General features: G+C 37.9%; 1 protein-coding gene and 1 long non-coding RNA gene across 7 annotated transcripts in view; one reads left to right on the top strand and one right to left on the bottom strand.

The window, feature by feature from the left end:
- Positions 1–7,062: 7,062 nt before the first annotated feature.
- Positions 7,063–15,001, bottom strand: LOC143647218 (uncharacterized). 2 transcript variants are annotated; one of them, XR_013157926.1, is made up of 4 exons: positions 14,760–15,001; positions 14,087–14,129; positions 8,628–8,769; positions 7,063–7,283 (listed from the first exon to the last, which is right to left on the bottom strand). It is a non-coding gene; the product is annotated as an uncharacterized LOC143647218 (long non-coding RNA). The 2 variants fall into 2 exon arrangements; XR_013157925.1 differs by lacking the exon at positions 7,063–7,283 and having other exon boundaries at positions 8,490–8,769.
- A 1,672-nt stretch (positions 15,002–16,673) lies between these two features.
- The window catches only part of AGXT2 (alanine--glyoxylate aminotransferase 2), a 38,943-nt gene continuing 34,437 nt past the window's right edge, over positions 16,674–21,179 (top strand). For all 5 annotated transcript variants that reach the window (XM_077116952.1, XM_077116949.1, XM_077116948.1 and 2 more), the window contains exon 1: positions 16,674–16,988. Coding sequence is in view for 4 of the 5 variants with exons in the window: in XM_077116949.1 (XP_076973064.1) it covers positions 16,910–16,988 (79 nt within the window). In the remaining variant the exon portion in view is untranslated. The remainder of the gene's footprint in view (positions 16,989–21,179) is intronic.

Below are 21,179 nucleotides of genomic sequence, written 5' to 3'. Positions count from 1 at the left end.
GTACAGCTGTTTACGTATTCAATGGGTACAGTATTTTCTGCTCTGAGGTTATATAATGAGTATTTACAGTACATAGTAGTATATGCAATCCTTGTTTGTGGAGCAAAATGCCATATGAACCCAAGGCCCACTGAAAACTGTAAACTGGATGACAAAATTCAATATCCAACACAGGATAGTATACATGAACTGGGTTGTCTGATCTCTAGATAAACGACAATTGCCAACTTAGGATTTCAGGACTCTCTGCAGACCAGAAATTACTTCTCCTGTGAGCTTTAGGCTACCCTGGGGCTTTTACCATCTCTGGATAACTCTTCAAAAAGCGAATGTGAAAAATGGGAATGGTGATCCCACCATGCTCTCTCAGAGAGAAGGTTTCTGTTTTGTTTGTTTTTCTGAGCAATCGTAGGCAGCAAAAAAATTTTAAGCAAAAACAGAAGTTAGCATCCCTCTGGAATCGATTCTTTTAGCAAGTTTTTGAGGAGTAGGAGACAGCGCTGAAGTCAGGAGTACCCAAATAGAAGTTCGCAGAGACGGGCATCTGTGGAGCAATGGGAGATTTCCAAAGGCTGGGCTATGAAAGCGAGGATATCAATTCCCAGGGCAGGCTCTCGGAAAGGGGTAGAAATCTTGGACCTCCATTTTAAAGGGATTGCCCATGACTCATCAATTCCTCAATCTGCTTCCATGTATTTATCCTTTTACCTGATGGTAGAGGCATGGCATTAGCCCAGACAGCGTATCTCCATTTGGCTTCACTAGCTGGACATAGAGGCATCAGCACACCTCTGTGAGTTAAAAATACTCCACCAAAGCATGACTATTTGAATAGGAGCTGGACTCAGAGGTGAGCTGATGTTTGAAAATGAGTATATTGCCCATGTGTTCCAAATTGTGAAAGTAATTGATCTGAGGTTCTATTTTCCCTATATACAAACAACTTCCTGACAGTCAGGGATGTATTTGTGAAAGTTATCCTAACTCATTCACCCCCTTAGATCCTGACTACTCAAGGTATAGTCTGAGGACCAGAAGCATCGCCTGGGCTCTGTTAGAAATGCAAACTATTGAGCCCCACCCAAGACCTAGAGAATCTGAATCTGCATTTTATTAAGATCCGCAGATGAATCATATGTGCATTAAACCTTGAGAAACACTGCCCTCTCGGATCATTTCCATTAATGGGTATTTATAGTGCATGGAAACAATCCTCTCTAAAAAAAAAACGCAGATCAACTCTGCTTGACTTGCGCTTCATAGTGCTCAGAACAACACTATATCTGAGAAGATGCAATTAAAAAAGAAAGAAAGAAACTTATTGGTGACTTAAGATAATTGTACTGAATGACCTATAGAAGTACAGTGCCAGAGAGTATATTTCATCTTGAAAGGGACTGACCGAAGAGTATGACCTTCAAAACCAATGCAGACTAAACCTTTCCCTACATAGTCCATTTTTCTCCAAGATATGTCAACCACCCTTATAGTTGGACAACTTGAAGTTAACCTACTTTTACAAGCAATATGGCAAATATAAACAGATATATTATGATTAAAGATTCCACTTCAACTACTATCCCTAAAAAAGTACCACTTTGTCATTCATTAAATGAAGTCAAGATTACAATTCCATGATCAATTGGCAGTCTTTATTTGAATTAATGTTTTTCATGATCTGGCATTTTTTCTATCAAGTCAGCTGGTTGAATAGAAGGACACAGACTAAGGGTCAAGAGGCAAGTTCTATCCTAATTGTATCACCTTGGGCAAATCAAATCCCATTTCTGTGCTTCAGAGTCCTCATTTATTTAATTGAGATATTAGACCAAATAATCTCTAAATTCGTTTTAAACTCCAACTCCTTGATTCCATAACTCACTGAATATTTTCCAGCAAAGATAATTCTAACCAATTCCTTATATCTTGATTATGCTAACAAATGATTTCTCTTTATCATAGAAATACAGTCTTAAGTGATGTGTTTATTATACTTCACCTTTTAAATCATTAGTTCCAGTTGATCTCAACATACTGCATATGCATTTTATAAGTTATATAGGTGCAGATACATATTCTAAGTATATATGCAACTATGTGTGTAGGAAGAAGAAGAGGCATGAGATGGGAAAGAGACATTTAGAACGAAGTGTTAACTTTTATAAAAATAATCAAGGCATGTTCATTCCTTGCAGAGTCTAATAATCCCAGATCTATTTTTTTGTGTCTGTCTGCTGCCTCTGACATTTTTTTTCACTCATCCTAGATTTTGATTCACCACTCCACTGTTGGCTTAAAGAGCCTAATATTCTGAGTAAAAGAAAAGACATATTTTTATGAGTAAACACCTAAATATTCAAGTTACAATGCACGTGGAGACTGGGTATAGCCAATGTGTACTTCATGGAAGCTTGTGACCCAAACTGCAAAATAGTCTGTGGTCAATTTTAACAAATGGGTATAAGACACCCTGATATGAGCACATGTTATTATCAGCAGTGTCACTGATATTTAACAGACTACATTCTCCTAAGTGCCTAAGACCAGTCCAGGTAGGCAGTGCTTAAACTTGTTTGTTCCAAAGGGGTTCACCATATGGGATCAAGACAGTCTGACTCCTTAGTCTGTAGAGACCAAACTGGATTGGAGAATCCTATGAGTTAATGAGCAACCAGAGGCATCCAAGTTCCAAGGAGCAGTTAGGTTCTGGAGGAAATCTGACTGTTTCTTTCTCCAGGCTTCCTGCCACTGCCCATCACTTGCAAAAAGACTTGGTCCTCTTTAATATCTTTCATATCTTCTTAGAATAGACAAGAAAGAAACAGATTTGTACACATTTAACAAAGTGCCTTTCTTTACTTTTGTAAAAAAGTTTTCTCTTTGCAAGAAAAAAGTGCATTGATTGGAAAGTAAAATTTACTTTGGATGTATTTCATTGTTTATGCAAATGAATGGAGAGACGAAAGTGAAGAAACCAGAAAGGGGATGATAAAATGATCTAAAGACCAAGAAGCAACCGCTCAGTGGATTTTTATTTATTGTTCAATTGAAGCATCATATAGCTGGTGTGAATAGTGTAACTTACTTTGCATGATAAGCCTGCCACCTTGTGATCCAAAATGGTTGATTTAAAGACATTTTGATAACCTTTTGAATGTCTTTGAATTGCATGGCTGGGCCTGAGAAAGAACATGCAGGCGTATTGGAACTCTGCATACTGAAAGAAAAAATGTATAAATAACTGTGGATTACTGTCCCAGTATTGTTCACATAGATTTGCCATTGATGCAAACCTCATGTGTACATCAGTGAACACATTTCTTCTGCCTTCTCAGCTCAAGCACAATAGTGTTGTCACTAGGAGTGTGGACTGGACACTCCATGTTCGAGTCTGGTCAAGTTTGCGGCCACTTAACCATAACATGTGTGTCCTTTGACTCTGGCCACCAGTTTCTTCATTATTAAATAAGTTGGTTGGCCTGAAAAGTTTTTAAAGACCCCTTCAAGCTCTAATCGCCTTTGATCTCATGATCTAAGTAAAGCCAGGGTTTCGGGTCAGAGGCCTGGGTGCTTTGCAGGAAAGCACTGCTGATGTGCCCTCACCTGAAGCAATCAACACCTGAGCTAGTGTGGTTGAAACAATGCTGAAGGGAAGGAGAGAAGATCCACTTTTTCAGGTCAGACTGCTTTAATATCCTTGCTTCTCCTCTTCCTTTCTAACTTTACATATCTGTGGACTTTTTTTTTTTACGTGGGCAGTCACCAGGAACCAAATCTTGGTCTCCTGCATGGCAGGCGAGAACTCAACCTGCTAAGCCACGGTGGCCCACCCCCTGTGGACTTTTTACACCCTCTCTCCAGGGCCTAAATTTTTCCTAAGAATTAAATTACATGCTGTGGCAATCATGGGATCTATAAGAAACTGCAATATGTGTAGAAAATGACTTTAGTCCTGCAAAGGATTGAATCAAATGTTAAATCAGTCACACAGTTTTCAAGGTCCAGTTTAAGGACAACAGGCATATTCCCATTTGCATAACTAAATACCCTAGCCCGTGCTCATTAATTATTTAATTAATTCAAAGTCCTTTCATGAATCCAAGCCATGCTGATGACTAGGCACTGGAGGTCTTAAGTAGAAACTTGAAAATACAGAATGGTTGCTTGAATACTTATGGTCTAACCAGAAGTTCTATTTATAATTATAATCTGGCTAGTCCATGGTTAACAGTTATCCTAGACTTTCCTGTATCAGGAAGTTACCCTCAAGCTGTCTATTTCAGTGGGAAATAAAAAGATGGAAAATAAGACATTGCCAGAAAGTACTGGTATCTCAGGATTCCACAAAATGTCCAGATTAGCCCACTAAACCCAAATAGTATTGGACATGGTGAATCTACGATCTAGTCTGTGTCTTGAATTTATTATTAAGAGATGTACATAGCAAAAATGCTGTATGTAGCCACTGTCTAATCTATATCAATTCTTTTGGTTTATCTTCAGATTTCAAGTCAGAAAACAATGATGTGTGAAGTGGGAAAATGTATCTTGCTTATGTGGTTGTAGTTAATGGATAGAGAGCTCTTGGATTATCTTAGTCTATTAATTAAACTTTCACCTTCTGCTGATAAAAAAAAAAATCACCAAAAAAACTTTAGTTACTGAGAAGGTGAGATCAAGAATAACTTGGAAAAAAAAGAATAACCTTGAATAGTTATGATCAAGTTATGCATCACCTTGATAAAATTCAAAATACAGTCTGAGTTTTTCCATGCAAATTTCACAAAATAAAGTCTGAGTTTTTCCATTCAAATTTCACAAATCCTGAGTGAGAGAGGGGTTACTCTTGTAATCATGTTTTCTGAAATTGAAAAGCCATCTGGCAAAGATATCACTGAAAAACAACTTGTTTTATAAAATTCATGGATAAAATGATTTCGAATTTTTGAAAGTAACTACCTCCCCTTTGTGTCCTAAGGTCCTTGCTTCAAAGCTGCTTCTTGTTTAGAGACAAAACATGTCATATCTCAAGCTTTGACTGTTTTTGTGTGGCATATTTGTTGTATTTGCTGTGTGATATTCCTTACTTTAAAGTAACCATTATATTAAACTTATATTACTTTATGTGGCTCAAAACTATATGCCACATTGAAATATATAATCCTTATATTGTGTAACCCATCATGTAATACAAATGAAAATGATTATTTAATAACTTACAATCTATCCATATGTAGTTTCAATATGATTGTGTGTATGTCTACAAAACAAAACTGAAAAATATGTAATCATATATTTCTGTTGAAACCGTGAATGTACTAATTTTTTGCTTAATCTTTGTCCAGAAGTAGTATAAAATGCCATTGTACAGCTCATCTGGGGTGTTAAGTGTGTAAAGTACAATCCAACAATTGTCTGAAAGTCAACCCCCCAGCTTTGCTTCATATGACCTCCAATGCTTTTTGAGCGTTATTTTCATCAAGATGCCTGTTTTTGTACTTGATCATTCATTTTAAACAATTTAAGGGTCTCATGTGGAAACCAAAGCAATCTAGAACCAGCCTGTTGGATATGTGGTGTCTTCTGTAAAGCCATATTGAAGTGAAGACTATGTATTAGCATAAGGTTCCATATTTTCAAAGCTATCACTACCTCTGCTTTTTATTTTCTTTCCCTAGAAAATGCCAAGCATAATTTGTCTATTGGGTTGGACATTAGAAGTGACTGTTACAATAAATTGCTGAGTTTTCTTTTTTTTAACACAAGGATACACCTTCTAATTCACCACTTTGCAGGTTTATATGCACTGTGCTCAAAGCCATTTTGCAGTTTTACATTTTATAAAAACTGGCTGACAATTAAGGGTCAGAAAGAATACACAGTAAGTCACTAGGCAAAAATCCAACCAAAAAATAGCGTACAGATTTTTTTGAAACTATTAGTCACCTCAAGGTGGTTATCCAAAGCCATGATAATGGTATTTCATACTATTTGACTACCGTAATACCCTCGAAATAAATCTTTCTGTATTTGATTTTAATCATCATATGTATAGTAAGGGATGGGAAATAGGCCATTTTCAGAAATAATCTTGGTTTGATGTCAAAGGCATTTCTACATCTAGTTTATCATAACACCTATTTTTACTTCTTAACTTGACAGCACCTCTAATGAATTTTAGAAGACTATAATATCTAGTTTATCTTGCATTTTTAATTCTGTAAAACATTGATTGTTGCAAACTGTGCTTTCAGTTTTCCATAGATTTACTCATCTCCTGTTTTGAGAGAGACAACCTGGAAAAATCATATCCTTCTCAATAGTATGAGAGCTTATGCTAACTGCTATATCATAACATCTTCATTTTACTATACACCAGAAGCAACGGTTGCCAAACAAAATCTCAGCCATCCCAGTATAATGTGGTTATTATATTTCTAATCATGTCGTTATTGAAAATACCCAGCTCAGTGCCTGACTCAATAAATGTTCATTTCCCTTGCCTACCTTTCCTTTATTTTTTTTTTTCATTTGACGTGGAGTTGAGCAAAATAGTACGTGTGGGGTTGAAACAACTCTCTTAAAAGAATTTTTGCTGCTGAAAGAGCTATATCAGGAAGTTGTTTATAAAAGTTTGAATAAAATAGTTTTCTGCCTTTTTCTTTACCCTCTTATATGATAGGATGACATAATTTCCCTCCTTTATCACACTACAAGAGTGGCTGCTAAACATATACTGAGATAGAACCAGGTATATGGGGATTGAATAAAGACATTCACTTAAATATTGTCAATTGAAGGGAAAGATGAAACTTTTTTTTAAGTGGAATCTTTTTTAATAGAATGGATCACTCATAGCATTAACAACTTCTTTGACAATGTCTGTTAGTTTAAGTGTCAGTGGATAATCTTTTACTTTTTATTGATCTAGAGCTACAAATCTTCACCTACTATTCCTTCTTGTTCAGAATTGTGAAATGGTGTGGGGGGTTGTTTTACAAATTCTCTGCTGCCTCCTCCAGCCTCCAATACCATGTCTTACAAAAGAAATAGACATTTCTTTCTTACACAGGTATCATGCTCTAAAAGTTAGTTTCAAAGAAACACTGACTTGCCCATGCTTACATTTATATTGGAGCCCTCTACCTTTAAGTCTTGGGCTCACTTTCATTGTTAGATTGCAAAATTTAGAATGCCAGTCACCAGACGCAGCCTCTGTACAATTATTGGTGAGCTGGAAGGACGGGTAGCTGATTTTTCATGTTTATTGCATGTGCCTTTCCCTAAAGAAAAGGAAATTATATTTATATATTGCCACATCTTGCCAGAATCCCATCTGAAACCTTACCCAGCAGGACTTCCTACAGGTTACTTACCAAAGTTACTGTTTTCATTTACTTTTTCAAGTTTCAAGTTTACTTTTTCATTTACATCTTCTAAATACATCTTCTAAATCAGAGTTCCCTATTTTTAGGGGTTGTAAATCAGAGGTCCCTTCCTTTTTAGGGGCTGAGAGATACAAGGTCCACTTAGTAGAAATTTTGAAATCTTGGGGGTAGAACCAGAGTGGGAATGGGGAGAAATATAAGAAATAGGATTAATGAAAAAGTCCCTGATAAGATATTTGGTTCTGATAGGCTACCATCAGAGACCTTCCTGCTCAGAATATGGAAAGTAGGACTCCAGTTGTCTTTACCTCTGAGAGTTCCTCCAAACCACACAGGTGAGATTGGATGTGTTCTTGATATTGCAAAATGTATTGTACTTTGGAGGTCCCTACACCTAAATTGGGATGCTTTTATCTACAGTCCCCTCTGCCCCCACCCTATCCCGCCCCTCCTCTCATTTCTGGCTACTCATGCAGATGTTAAGCATTTTCCTCTTATTATGATCAGGTTCACATTACATCTTACACTTACAAATGAACTTGAAGCACAGATACTTTTATGAATGGGATAAAATAATTTTTCAGGAAAAGGCTAAAGGACATCAGTAGAAGTACCACAAGTATATTGGTTGGCAAATACCAGTATAAGAAAAAAAAAGCTCAGGAATTTTCATTACTGTATTTATAAATGTGTTTGAAAGAAATTGTAAACTCCCACAAGTACACTTTTAAGGTGACACATTCACTGCACTTAAATTATTAAAAATTGCAAGGTAAGCTTAAGTGACATTTGCCCAAAGCTTTACCTACATGGTCAATATCGATATTGTTACTGAGCTATGTAACTTTATGATGCATTTTTGATCCTTTTTCAGAGCAACTGCTTTTGCAATGGTAGCAATGTTTAAATTGACATAATAAATTATTTCTGAGCAATAATTTTGGAGGGTCTTTATATATAAACACACACATAATATATATGAAACCTGTATTACATGAAATATATAACTTCAAGACTGAAGTTTTTCTTTGTTTGAATGCACTTTATTAGAACACATATTTTAAAAGAAGAGCAAAATGACATTCTAAACCTCCCTGGAAATACAATAAACAGACACATGCCAAAATATTTATCTTAGGACATTCACCCAAGAAATTTTTGTCAGGCATGTATTTTTGTGCTCATCTCTCAGCACCTTCTTTGATTTTATTTTTTTGTTAATCCAAAATCAAAACTTACATCTTGCTTCCAACTCATATAAATTCCATATCTTCTCTTTCCACCATCCTCATGGTTGCCTAGTCTTTATCCAATTTGCCAGATCTGAGCCTTAAAAATGCAAACATACTTGGAAGCACCTCTCAGTTCCTTTGGCATTCTCCTAGGAACAACCAAGAACCATCAAAAGGAGAGCTTCCAAATCTGAGATGCATCAAAATTTCCCACATGAAGCTTAAACTACAAATCTCAGTGACAGAAATTCGTGTTTTCTTTTGTTCACTTCTTTCTTCCTCAAGTTATCCTATGTCTTCACTTAAAACTCCAACTATGATTTAATCTTTCATTTATTTTTTATTTATTATATGAAACAGTTCATGCACATTTGAAAATTAGCAAATAATGTCTTCATTTCCTGGAGTTACTATCAAAAATAACACAAACTGGTTTTGGCTTAAGCAACGGGAACCTATTGACTCATAGTTTTGTGGCAAGGAGAAGTCCAAAATCTAGATGTCAGCAATGCTTGCTTTTTCCCTGAAGAATGTGGCATTTTGTTGCTGGCTGTGGGCAACCCTTGGTGTTCCTTGACTTTTCCTGTCACATGGCTATGTCCTCTCCTTTCTGGTTTCTGTGACTACTGGTTCCTCTTTATAAGGCCTCCAGTAATCTGGATTAAGATTTACCTTCATTCAGTTGGCGCACACCTTATCTAAGTATAATATATTCAAGAGGTCCTATTTACAATGGGTTCACACCCACAGGAATGCAGATTAAAATTAAGAACATGTTTTTTCTGAGTAAATAACTCAATCTACCACAAATGACATAACAAAAACCTATTTACCAACACCCAAATTTCATAAATATTAACATTCTTCTAAATCTTTTCCATACCTTTCCTTTTTACTTTAAAGAAAAGTAATATAGATATGGTCATCTATATCCTTCAATAACTATCAAATTACTTACCTCCTTCTCCAATGGTAACCAGTTCTACAGTTGTATATTCTTCCTTGCCTCATATAAAAGATACATTTACCTTATACCTATGTAACTATTAGTAATATATACAATTATTTGGGGTGTTCATGAAATTAGCACAATAATAGCAAAGAATATTATGCACTTTGATTTTTTTTTCACTCAGCATTAGGTTTCGAGAGACAAATAGTTTTAGTTTATTGATCTGATCTATTTTCAGTTATATAGCTTTGCACCCACATAAACACAATTTATTAATTACTCTATTGAGCTTCTTACAATGTTACAAATAATGTTACAAATTATTCTGCAACCAACATTCTTGTTCAATTCTTACCTTGAATATGTGCAAGAGTTTCTCCAGGATATACACCTAGAGGTGAAATTGTTGAGTCATTTAGACTGTGTATCTTAACATTTCCTAGATATCGACAAATTGCTCCCCAAAGTAGCTGTACCAATATACACCCCTGTTGTCAGTGTAAGAGTTTCCATTTCCCCCCATCTTCAACATTATCTGGTGTCTTAGTTTTCCAGGGCTCCTGTGAAAGATACCACACACTGGTTTAGTTTAAACAACAGGAATTTATGGTCTCATAGTTTCAGAGGCCGTAAGTCAAAGATCAATGTATGGGCAGGCCATATCTTCTCTGCACTCAGTAGCATTCTGATGGTGGCTCAGTGTCTGTGTTTATCACCTGATGATCTCACCCTCCTTCTCTGGTTTTTCTTGACTAACCACATCCAAATTTCCTGTGTTTGTAAGGACTCGGTCGTATGGATTATGGCCCACCCTGAATCAATTTGGCCTCTTCTAAAGGCCTCTTCACAAAAGAGTTCATGCCCATAGGTCCGGAGATTAGAACTTGAACATGTCTTTGTGGAGGCCATGTGTCAATCAGCCACACCTAGTGTTGTCAGATGTTTTAATTTTTGACAACTTGATGAGCATACAATGATATATTGCTGCTATTTTTATACTAATTTCCCCAATGAATACATTCTTTATCAGAATAATTCATTTTTTTGCCTACATATTTTTTATGCAGTCTTTGCTATTTCAAGTTTCTTCATATGCCATGTCTTAGTCTAGGTTTCTATTTTGGTCCATTGAACTGTTTATTTTAACCTATTCCCACACCTCATCATTTTATTGCCATAGTTTTACACAAAGTCTTGCTATCTGGAAAATTAATCCCCATATCTCCATACTTTTCTTTAAAATTATTCTGACTATTCCTGGCCACTTATTCATCAAAGGAATTTTGAGATAAACCCTAATAAGTTTCCTAAAAAGTTATGTTGGGGATTAGATTGTTATGCATTGAATGTACGTATTAATCCTAGGAAAATTCACATTTTTATAATATTGTGTCTTCCTAATCATGAAATGGTATAACCCTTCATTTACTTTGGCCTTCAGTAAGGTTTTATACTATTCTTCACGAATGTTTGCTTGTATTTCACTAGAGTCATTCCTAGATACCTTGTCGCTTTTGTTGCTATTGTAAATAGCATGTTTTAAAAAATTATTTCATGTTAAGTGGCTATTGCTGGTATATAGAAATGTCATTGATTTTTATTTAAGATGCTCCAAAAATTACAAATACTCTAAGCCCTCCAAGTATCAGCTGACCTATCTCTCTCCCCCCCTATCTTCTGGTAACCTCTAATTTATTTTCTATCACTATAAATTTGTTATTTCTTGATACTTCTTATATAAGTGAAATCATACAATATTTGTCATGTGCCTTGTTTATTTAACTCAGGCTAATGTTTTCAAGGTTCATCCATGTTGCACCACTTCATTTCAAAACTTCATCGCTTCTTATGGCCAAATAGTATTCCATTGTGTGTATTTTCTACATTTTGTTTATCCATTCATCTGTTTTGGGGCACATGGGTTGTTTCCACCTTTTAGCTATTGTGAATAAGGTTTCTATGAACACTGATATACAGGTAACTCTTTGAGTCCCTGTTTTCCATTTCTTTAGGTATATACTAAGTAGTGAAATTGCTGGCTCATATAGTAATTCTACATTTAAACCTTTTTTTTTTTTTTGCATGGACAGGCACCGGGAATTGAACCCGGGTCTCCAACCTGGCAGGCAAGAACTCTGCCTGCTGAGCCACCGTGGCCCACCCACATTTAAACTTTTGAGGAATCTCCATATTACCATTCACATTGGCTGCTCCAATTTACCTCCCCACCAACAGCACACAAGAGTTCCATCATTGATTTTTTAATATTGATCATCTTGCATCCTGTAGTCCTACTAAACTAATTATTATTTCTTATCATTGATAGGTTTTCTTGAATTTCCCATTTTTACCATCATATCATTGTAAACCTTGACAAACAAGCATACAAACATATAGTCATATCACAAGAAAATAAAAATTCTGCTTCTTCTTTCCCAGTTTTACCTCGTATTTCTTTTCCTTGGTCTATTTCTTAGGGTAGGATTTCCAGTGCAATGTTGAATAGAAGCAGAGTAGCACTTGTTCTTGACTTTAACTAGAATGCTCCCTGTAGGTTTTTGCAGATATCCTTAGCTACGTTAAGATTTCTTGACATAGCTAAAGAAAAATAGAAATTCTTTTCTATTTCTAGTTTTCTATTAATTTTTTTAACTTTATTTGGTGTTAAAAGTTCTCAAGATATTTTCTACTTCCACTGATACGATCATATGGCTTTTTACTGTTAATTAGTTAATATGTAAATACAATGGATAATTACCTATGCTTTATTGTTAAATTATCCTCACATTCCTGGGATAAACCCTACAAGTTCATGATATATTTCTGCAAACTTTGTTAGATGCAGTTTGCTAAAATTCTGTTTAGGATTTTGCATTCATGAGCTCCATCTTTTTTGCTGCTTAGCACATTATTTTCTGAGGTGATTTGTAAGTTAAAATCTTCGATGATTATGGAAATTTCTATTTATCATTCTAATTTTATCAATTTTTTATTTCCATGCTTTGAAGTTACATTATTTGGTATATGTAGATTTAAATATTCAATCTTTCTAATGAATTCTCCCTTTCATAAATAATGATCCTCTTTATCCCTAGTGATTCTCCTTGCCATAAAGTCTATTTTGTTCCAATACTAATATTAAAACCTTAGCTTTCTTTTGGGTGTTAATTACCTTGTGCATCTCTTTCCTTTCTTTACTTTCAATTGTTCTGTGTCATGTTTCAGCATATAGATTTTACTTTCTCATTCTATTTGAGAATATTTTCTTTAGGTGATGTGGCATTTCATTCTCTTTTTCTCATCTATACACCCATCCTTCATTTTTCTTTTGCAATCTAAATTATTTAAATCAACCGGTTCTATAATAATTATTATAAGAACAGTATGTAATTAAAAGTCTTGGTACAAAAATTCAATGTACCCAAAGGTCCCTAATTCAGGGCAGCTTGAAATGCCAAGTCTCTCCCCAGTACAGGAACAACTCAGAGCATACCGAGCCAAATTCTAAAGCATATTTTGATTATATCTTATCCTGCTGTAGTTAAAAGAAACATTCATACTTTGGTTGTGAAGTTCAAGTGAATGAACAACTGAAGAAGAGCAACTACTAGGGTATTTTAAAATGTTTTTGCCATTGGGATTTTCAAGTCCTTCTTTTAAATATAAATCATGCCTGATTAAATTAATATTGGTCATTCACAACATATCCATCCTTACCCAATGAGAATCGTGTGCCAGGCACAGTGCAAGGGTGTAGTAAACCATATGGGTGTGCTCTCTGACCTCCTGGGGATTACAGTCTAATGGGGAAAGCTGAGATAACCCACGCTTCCCCAACTCTCACCAAAAAAATAATAATTCCAGTAATCCCAGATGAGCCTTTGTCAAAACAGTCTGTCCTGAGAAGCAAATGAGTGGACTTTGACTTGGCACCATCTTTCAAGATGTTCAATTTCATAAAAAATTCTAAAGCCTATCAAATCTGAACCATATCTCTAGCTGGAATACCTGCACACTCTGTCCTTCATAGTCCATTCACTGTGAAAAGGAATGCTTGTAAAAAGAGATTTCATGCCAATTGACTTTTATCTGAAACCCTCCAAAAATATTTCCCTTTCCTTCAATTCCACAACTCCTAAATGAGTTAGCCAAAGAACAGGAATGCTTTGGAAAAGCTATTATTTATCTTCAGTAACATCTATTGGACCCTCCTCTGTTCTTGGCAGAGAGCCTGGGGGCGGCGGAGCAAAGAGTAAAGCTCAGTTCCACTCAGACTTAACTGATAAATCATTGGTGAATTTGCATGCAATAAACCTTCCTTATAATCATTAACGTGGCAACAGGATTTCCAGGTCTCCCCACTTGCCAAATAATTTTTTAAGAGAAAAATCACAATGTTTCCCTACTTGATAAAATATAGTCTAGACCTTCAAAGTGAGTCATTGTCTGAAAAATAAAGCAGTTCAGAAGACAGCAAAGGATGCATGTTTGGTACCTCTTTCTCTACTACTTACCAATTGTGTGAACTGGGGTTTGTCTCTCATCTTCTCTGGTCTCCTGTAAATAGAGATAATTATTCCTGATCTGTCTGAAGGAGAGAGAAGGGAAAGAACCACAACAGATGTCTCTTAAAAGTCCCGTGTAATGTGGAGACAGCATCTGTTTAATAGAATTTCATCTGTGAACCTAAGGTAAGATATTGGATTGACATTTCAAAAATGACTCCTAGATTGAGAAAGAAGACCTTGAGGGAATCTAAGTTTCCTGCTCAATCCAGTTCTCAGATTCAGTGGTACCATGGTAATTTGACAGAGGTTAAAAGACCTAACATCTTGGGAAACAACTTTATGCAAGATTAGTTGAATTATAAATCAATGCCATTTTTCCAAAGTGCATTTAAAATGTACCTACATTTTGATCCAGAAATTCCACTTAAAAGAATTTATCAAAAGAAAAAAAAAGGAACTTAATCAACACGGGTAAGGGCTTCAAGGAAATACATTGGGAACACTGCAGCCTGGGAAGGGAGGAGGGATTTAAATAATAATAATGTTTTGGTTTGCCAAAGCTGCTGGAATGCAATATGCCAAAAATGGATTGGCTTTTCTAAGGTAGATTTATTAGGTTACAAGTCAAAATTCTAAGGCCCTGAAAAATGTTCAAATTAAGGCTCCAACAAGACAATACCTCCTTAGACAAAAGGTAGCTGGCATCAGGAGTTTTTCTGTCACAAGGGAGGGTACATGGCAACATCTGCAGTCTTTCTCTCCTAGGTTGGTTTCAAAATGACTCTCTGTGGTGCCTGCCTATGCCAAAAAACAAAACAAAAAAAAGCTCTTTCAGCTCCTGTAGACCCTTCTGGCTTCTTCTGGGATGTTTTCTGTCTTAACTTCTCAAAACTCTCTCGACTCTTTTAAAGGACTCCAGCAAGCTGATTATGACCCACCTTGAATGGGCAGGTCACATCTCCATGGAAACAACCTAATCAAAATGTCCCACCCAACAACGGGCTTGCCCCCACAAAACTGGGTTAAAAGAGCATAGGCTTTTCTGGAGTGCATAACAGATTCAAACCAACACTGAAATGAAATATATGATGGAATGTTTGTGAAAGAATTAGAAGAGATGACTTGGATCTACATCTGTGCATGAAAAGTTAGATGCTTGCCATGAAACGCTTTATTAGTGACTATAGACTTTATGAAATGGCAAGTAGATACACAGATATACATAGAGAAGCATTTGTGGAAGAATGTTTACCAAAATATGATGATCATATTTGGAGCGATTTTTATTTCTTCTTCGTGCTTTTCTAGACTTGATTTTGTTCGTTTGTTTTCAATGAAAAAGTATATATTGTTGGGAGATTTTTTTTTATTTCATTTGAAATAAAGGTACTTCCCCTCCAGAAGTTTTTCGAAATGCACTTCTTGCTTCCCCACACTAGGCAACCCTTAGTGTTATTGGGTCCCTGTCACCATAACCATCTCTAACCGTCTTGCCCAAGAAAGCTCTCAGGATGGGGAGACTGTGATATTCACAAAGGCAAAGCTGATAGCAGCCAGCAGAGCTGAAGCACATGGTGGTGCCTTCAGGAAGGCGGCATTTCCTCCATGCACTCCAGCTGCGATCCATGCAAGGACAGGTTGTTCATTTCTGACAGAGGTGGATAGAGTGTTTCCATAGCAGTCGACTAGCCAAGCACAGACTCCCTACGGCCCCCAAAGCAGAGTGGGCCGGAGCAAGGAGCCCATCTGTGTTTCTAAACATTTTCTGTGCTTACCTAGATCCCTCGCCTCCTGAGGACATTTGGGGGCAAGAGGTTGTTTCCTAAATGTCACTGGGGATGTGACCAGGTCAGTTCTCCTTGGTGCAGGGCGAATACAGGAGGAAACCTGTCCACCCCACCCCCCATCACTTGTCACTGACCCCGAGGCATGGTCAGCCAAAGCGCATTGACTCCTCCTCGGCAGAAGTAGGAAACCTGGAAGAGATGTCTACAGAGCAATCTAAATGGACCTTCTAAAGCATGGTTCTGAGTGGGGGGGAAGACACATAATACACATGTTTACATAAATAAAACAGACAATTTTCAAGAATAGAAACCAACAAAAGGATACCTACTAAACACACTAAATCATTGCTTATGGCGATTGGGAGTGTGGAGGAGTGGAGGGCTAGGCGGGAGTGACAAACGAAAATTAAGGAAATTTAAAATATAATAAAAAATAAAGCACATTAACTTCTCAGCTCTCAACCTCTTGCTTTCCTGAGATGCCTACGGGACTTACACTGCACTGCAGAACCTGACCGAGCTATTTGCTTCCCCTGCTTCAGCAGCTCAGGGATCTCCCTCTAATATTCTTTGAGTCATTTTGAAAACTCCCTTCCCCATTTTTCCTTCCTCTTTTTCTCTCTCTAAGAGCTCCCCAGTAATAATTTCCTTATTCATGCACCGCATGCATAGCCTCCTTCTCTCTCCCTTGGTCAAACCCCTCATTTCTCAATCTCTGACCCTTCAACCGTATCCGGATCCTTTCCCCACACCCGTCACCACCCTCCTGTGGAGAGCTGCTCACACTGCTGACAGCTTGTCAGTGTTCCAGAAGACCTTCCTCTCCCTGGCTCCCTCTCTCCCCCATTTCCCCCACTTTTGCCCTCCTTAAGAGCCCATTGCCACACTGAGCTACCCTCAACAGACAGCAACTGCTCCAAGATTCCCCTCCAGAGCCTCCGCCCCCTCCGTCATAATTTCAAAGTCCAGCTGGTCAGCCCATGGGCAGCTGGAACCCGAGCTCAGAGCTGCTTCTTTGAGGATTTGTTCCTGAAGGGGAAAGATGACTCTGGCCTGGAGACATTTGCAGAGGGCTTTGTGCCTCCCTCCTATGATGTCCAAGAGGTGTCCCTCCCTGAGCCGTGAGTCGAAACCCTGGGGTCATGGGTCAGCAGAGGGAAGGGGAAGGGCTGAGCTCTGGAGCCTGTTTGGAATTCTAGAATGTCAGACTTGGGTAGGGCCTTAGAGATGAGTGATCTAACACAGCAGTCCTCACCCTGTCAGATCCAATGCTCCCTTTTCATAGCCAGTATTCTGTAAGGCCCTTTTGTCCTGAAGTGAAATTTATGCATAACAAGACCTAGCTATCTACAATTTCAAAATGAAGGCAGCGTATCTTAGCTGTGATGGAAAGAAGAGAGCAATTCATAATCCAGTATTTATTTCAACATATAGATTCTCAGAAATGATTACTTTGGAAGACAGAGCATCCTCAAAAGTTTCTAAAATACCCCCTAGGAGGTGGCACCTCCCCCTGAATTACTGACCAAGAATGTGAGTCTCAGAGAAGCTTCATGATTTTCCAGCCCCACCTAAGACAGAATGGGGGCCCTTCTCTTCCATTGGAGCTCTCCCCTCTCTCTTGCAGAAATAGACAATGTGGTGACTTGGAGCAGCCTCCTGAAAGATGGAAACTTTGGTGGCTTTATGTATTGTATTCTGTGGGCTTGTGGTTTTCACATCTCTTATTTACTAGAACCTGCCCACCTCCTGCAAATGCTCTTGTGCAAACATTAGCTTAAGCCTCTCTGTGCATATTTGTATGCCGTCGTGGGGCTCTGTGCCCCACAGACCATTTCAGCCGGTATAGCGGTACCTTTTCCATTTTCCACATGTACAGGGTTTTATCTTCATTTTCTCTTCATGTTTCCTTTTTCTCTCTCCTTCCTTCCTCTCACATTTGCTTTTATACTGTTTAATTTTTTTGTTTTTTTGTGGGTTTTTTTTTTTGGCTTTTAACAAGGGGAATATAATGAGTTGCTAGTTTATAGTTCTAAGGCTAAGAAAATGTCCCAATTAAAACAAGTCTATAGAAATGACCAATCAAAGGCATCCAGGGAAAGATACCTTGGTTCAAGAAGGCCGATGAAGTTCAGGGTTTCTCTCTCTCAAGTGAGAAGGCACATGGCGAACACAGTCAGGGTTCCTCTCTCATCTGGAAGGGCACATGGCGAACACGGCGTCATCTGCTAGCATCTTCTCCTGGCTTCCTGTTTCATGAAGCTCCCCGGGAGGCATTTTCTTTCTTTATCTCCAAAGGTCGCTGGCTGGTGGACTCTGCTTTTCATGGCTATGTCATTCTGCTCTATACTTTTTAATTTTGAGGACAATCGCAAGTCTTTGAAACTTGAAACATGCCTGAAACTTTAAATTTATCTCCTTCCATCTTCAACCAAACTTATGAGTATTACTATTATCCTATTTCACAGATGAGGAAGTTCAAGATTAAGAAAAACTAAGTAATTGGGGTAAAGATAGAAACATAAGCAGCAACTAGAAATTGAAACCAGGCTTTCCTGAGCACAAGGTCAGAGTGATTCCACCAGATCCTTTGTTTTTCCACCCTCCTTGCTGTCCTGTTTATTCTTCTCTTTTTCCTTGGTTATGGGCCTTTTACCAGAGCATTACTTCACCTGATGTCTCCTGAGAAGGAGCTAGATTTATATCTAGTGTTTTATATTGAAAAAGGAGAAAAATTTGTTGAAAGTACTGGTTGTTAACAAAGCAGGAGAAAAAGCTATTTATGCTGCCACCGTCCCCTAACATGAGCCAACCTCTGAGGGTCATGGAGCCAGGCTGATGGTAGCAGAGGACTTAGGAATTGCAGATGACATTTGGTGCTTAGAGATATTGATCAGCTCACTGGGGACTCCTTAACATAGCTCCACCAAGGAAGCCATAGCAAAGAAGTTATACTGCACATCCATACTAAGTTGACCTGAGTATCAGACTCTTCCCCTGGCCTTATAAACACTTTAGGGCTTCTATTTCTTACCCAATATATAAGGATATATACCTGCTTGTATTTGTTCATACAAAAACACATTCATTGGACACAAACTTTTTGAACACCTGTTGTGGGAAAAAAAAACATTCAATCAATAAGGATTTGAGTGTCTACCATATACCAGTGCTGGAATCAGAATCATAGTGAACAAGGGAGGCCTCATACCTGCACCCCTCCACGCAGTCCTTGCTGTAGTCCATGGAACTGCAAAGGGCCAGGAGGGTGACCTGGAGTACTGCTCCCAGGGTTCCAAAGGAAAGACAGACGCCCCCCACCCACCCACCCCCAGCCTCCAAATCCTCCAGGGTGCTTGCTTGGAGAACAAAGCTGTTCCTGGCTCACTTAAAAAAACAGGCATTTGTTGGAAGGATCTGGAGGTAGGGAGGGGACCTGAAAGAATCCACAGGAAGGTGAGAATTGGTCAGGAGAAGCCAAGGAAGGCCCAGCAGTAGGAACAGCAGCTCCTGGAGGAACAGCCTGCTGAGCATGTCCTGGCTCTGATGAGGCCTCCAGCTACTTGGGTCAGATGCTCAAGAATCCAGAACCCAAGGAAGGGTATCGCATCATCCCATTCAGCTATTGGAGGTCTCATGCCCACTGCTCAGCTTGGCTGGTGCAATGTAGGCACCCAGTATATCTACCCAGATGCTCAGACCACATCAAGTGGAGCAAAAGGTGATTTCCCAAAAAGAAACAGCTGAGCTATAAAACTAGGTTAGGGGATTGGATGATGCCAAGCAGCACCTGCAGCTTCCTGCAAACCATGAAACAGTGTGTAAAGGGGAAAGGACTTCCCCATAGGTCTGGGAGCTCCATCAGCACTAGCTCACCAGGGAGAGGGGAGACAGAGGAATAAAATCTTCTCCACCAAATAACCATTACCCCTCACATATCAACACCCAAAGACATTGATGATTCAGATTCTCAACACGGTGGGCAGCCCTCAGAATTGCAGACACCACATTCATTTAACTTGTCATTGCCTCGGGTCCAAAGTGGAATGATAAAACCCTCCCTTCCTAATTCACGGGACACCCTAAGTATCAAATGACATAACAGATGCGACAATTTATTTCGTTACCTTATATTGCACACAGAAATAAGAGATAATAAGCATTTTAATAAACCACCTTAATATTACATCAGCTGGGTCCATTGTACATTTTCAAATACTTTATTATATTTTCTGTTTTAAAGGATAAGGAAGCCCAATGCATATTCCCTCTGTTGTTGAAAGCTGGGTGTAGATGTTGGAAACATCTTTGTTCCAATCATTACAAAAAGAATTTCCTTAGAATTCTCAAACACCCACAAACATTGATTCCTCTCACTTACTTTGCCCAACAGTTTTTCTTGCTATGAGTTTAGGGAAAGAAAAAGTTAAGATGATTTGTCTGCTGTGGAATTGTGTCTATGAGAATTAATCAGCTGGAAAATTTAAATCCGGTTACCCAGTTGACATATACTTACATTAAAGTGATGTTGTTCTGTAAATTGAATTCCATCTTCAAGTGTCTTGAGTTTCTCAGGGAGTTGAAATGGAAATTGGTGAATGGGGTGAAATATGTTAGCTGCCTTTGGTATTTGTACTATTTATCTCCTAAAAAGGCAATATCAGACTGCTTAAATAAGCAAATAAAATTCTGTCCACAAATAGAACTGGGACTCAGTATCACCAACCCAGATCTCAGGTATGCCTTTCCATTATTCCCTGCCCCATACACACGCATACACACAGGTGCATACATGCACACACAATTTCCAAAAACCCAAGAAAAGATTTATTCACCATCAACTGTCACCTCTACCTCAAAACATAGGCTACTCTGAATAAAGAATTCAAGTAATTGTCTGGATATTCAGATTTTCAAATTTTCTGGCAATTGAAAACTAAAGCACTCAGTTTCATTCATTCATTCACCAGATGTTTCTTGAGTCCTTGTTATATAAGACATGACTGTTTAAAATTCAGGTTTTTCTTCTTCAAGTCTTTCTCTACAAATCTCCTCTCTATCCGGCTCACTTTCAAATTTCCTATAACCTTGGAGTCAAGATTGCATATGGCCTCCTAATGGGCAGCTCCAATTTTTTAGAAAAGGAAAATGAGGCTGAAGGAGTAAAGGGATTTTGAATTCTTAGAAACACTCAAAAAAAATTTTCATCTCATAAGAGTACCTAATGCAGAGAGACACAATGAAAAGCTTTTCAAAAGTAAAATTCTCAGAAAACTTGAGCTACCTTTTCGTATGTGTCATTGAATAGCCAA

Source organism: Tamandua tetradactyla, chromosome 9, assembly GCF_023851605.1.
Source record: "Tamandua tetradactyla isolate mTamTet1 chromosome 9, mTamTet1.pri, whole genome shotgun sequence".
NCBI lineage: Eukaryota > Metazoa > Chordata > Mammalia > Pilosa > Myrmecophagidae > Tamandua > Tamandua tetradactyla.
The sequence above is the reverse complement of the archived record's forward strand: the minus strand, read 5'-3'. Positions and strand labels throughout refer to the sequence as shown.